The 1,914-nt window shown below is 42.1% G+C and overlaps 2 protein-coding genes across 2 annotated transcripts in view; one reads left to right on the top strand and one right to left on the bottom strand.

Annotated features, from left to right (window-relative positions):
* The window catches only part of LOC106880966 (zinc finger protein 431), an 18,884-nt gene extending 17,647 nt beyond the window's left edge, over positions 1–1,237 (bottom strand). The window contains exon 1 of the mRNA XM_052975418.1: positions 1,134–1,237. Within this exon, the coding sequence (XP_052831378.1) occupies positions 1,134–1,237 (104 nt within the window). The remainder of the gene's footprint in view (positions 1–1,133) is intronic.
* The window catches only part of LOC106880990 (zinc finger protein 345), a 47,668-nt gene that overhangs the window by 16,286 nt on the left and 29,468 nt on the right, over positions 1–1,914 (top strand). The gene's annotated exons all lie outside the window — the stretch shown is intronic.

The raw sequence follows: 1,914 nt of genomic DNA, 5'->3' as shown, positions 1-1,914 counted from the left end.
GGACTGGATCCTTTTTAAGTGGCACCTGCACTGACAGAGTCACCAAGTAACTTGTAAGATGAAAATCTTTTGCAAGGAGATGGGGCATTGGAGGAGGTGATCTTATGTCAGGTGATGAAAGGTTATAGTGAGACAGATGCCTTGCTGTACAGGAGGTACAAGGTTACCTGGCTGGAGAGAGAGATCAACAATGAAGACAGACACAGGTGTGCTGCCGCAAAGGAGGTATATGCTTACCCAACCTGAGGGGAGAGAAGGAGAGAGAGAGAGTGGGTGACAGCAGGATAGAGATGGTAGCAAAGTGCTGGCCATACACATAAGGGACATGGATCAGAATATACATGGAATGGTTGAGTAAAGGAAGAGAGAGATATAGATAGTGGCAAGTGCCAGGTCATACCCTTGAGGTTCGAATGCCATAATATAAATGGAATCATCATTTTCGTTTAATGTCCACTTTCCATGCTCGCATGGGTTGGACGGTTTGACTGAGGACTGGTGAGCCAGAGGCTGCACCAGGCTCAATATGATCTGGCAAAGTTTCTACAGCTGGATGCCCTTCCTAATGCCAACTACTCCAAGAGTGTAGTGGGTGCTTTTACGTGCCACCGGCACGTGGGCCAGTGAGGCAATTCTGGCAACGACTAATCTCAAAAGGTGTTTTTATGTGCTACTTGTATGAGAGCCAGTCTGGTGGAATGATGTTGCAAAAGAAGCAGGATTAGAACGTGCAGAGGGGTGGGGAAGTGAGTGGTGAAAACTTGGGCACATATAAAGTGAGGTACTGGATAGCAATGTTACTGAGAAATAGGGCTGTGAGAACAGGATTTAGGAGTGAGAGGTAGGCAGTATATGAAGGAGGGAAGGTGAGGAAGAGAAGAGATATAGATTGGTTTGTTGGGGTAGGGTGTGTGAAAGGTTTTCTTGTTATGTGTTAGTAGAACACACAGGTCATGGGCTAGCAGGTAGCAATGAAGTGAGACAGGGCTAAGTAGACAGAATTTTGGAGTGGGAGGTAAGTATAGTACATGAAGTGGAAATACGAGGAAGAGAAGAAATGTAAGAGGGGTAAGTTTGCTTTGTTCTTGTAGAGTGTGTGAGAAGGTTTCTTGTTAAATGTAGGTGAGACTCACAGTGCTTCTAGAACTCGGTTTTGCTGACGTGAGTGGATCTTCTCAAAAACCTCATACTGACAGATATCTCGGTCCATTATTATTTCCTCCATGAGGCCCAACATCCTGATATACATTTTAATTTTGTTTATATTTTTATTTTTTATATACATAATTGATACACAGGTTATCATATACGGATATTATATATAAAGATAAAGCAGATTGAGCCGGCAAAATCATTACTACACTGGACAAAATGCATCAGGTCACTTCTCCCGACTTTATGCTCTGTGTTGAAATTCTACTGGGTTGAGCGGTCATGGAAATTAACTCCTCGAAAATTGCAGTCCCTGCGCCCATATTCAAAACCAGAATATATAAATATATAGAATCAACCACCTACCTATCTGCCCTCCCTTCTTCTCAGAAATATTGCTATTATTATTGGTTTCAAAGTTTGGCACAAGGACAGAAACTTGGGGGTGGGTGCAAGTCAATTACATCAACCACTGTGCTAATATGGTACTTATTTTATCAACTCTGAAAGGATGAAAGGCGAAGGTGACACTGGTGGAATATTGATTCAGAATGTAAAGATGGACGAAATGCCACTAAGCATTTTGCCTGGCATACTAACAATTCTGCCAGCTCACCACTAGAATTTTGCAATTAATATTGCAACTATCACTCTTATAGCTCTCACATAAATCATTTCTTGCCTCTCTGTCCAAATAATCTGTATGGCAATATTGCTGAAACAGTTGCTTCCTTTTGGCAGTAACACAATAACCATCATTAT

The sequence above is a fragment of the Octopus bimaculoides genome, chromosome 21 (assembly GCF_001194135.2).
Source record: "Octopus bimaculoides isolate UCB-OBI-ISO-001 chromosome 21, ASM119413v2, whole genome shotgun sequence".
Taxonomy (NCBI): Eukaryota; Metazoa; Mollusca; class Cephalopoda; order Octopoda; family Octopodidae; genus Octopus; species Octopus bimaculoides.
The sequence above is the reverse complement of the archived record's forward strand: the minus strand, read 5'-3'. Positions and strand labels throughout refer to the sequence as shown.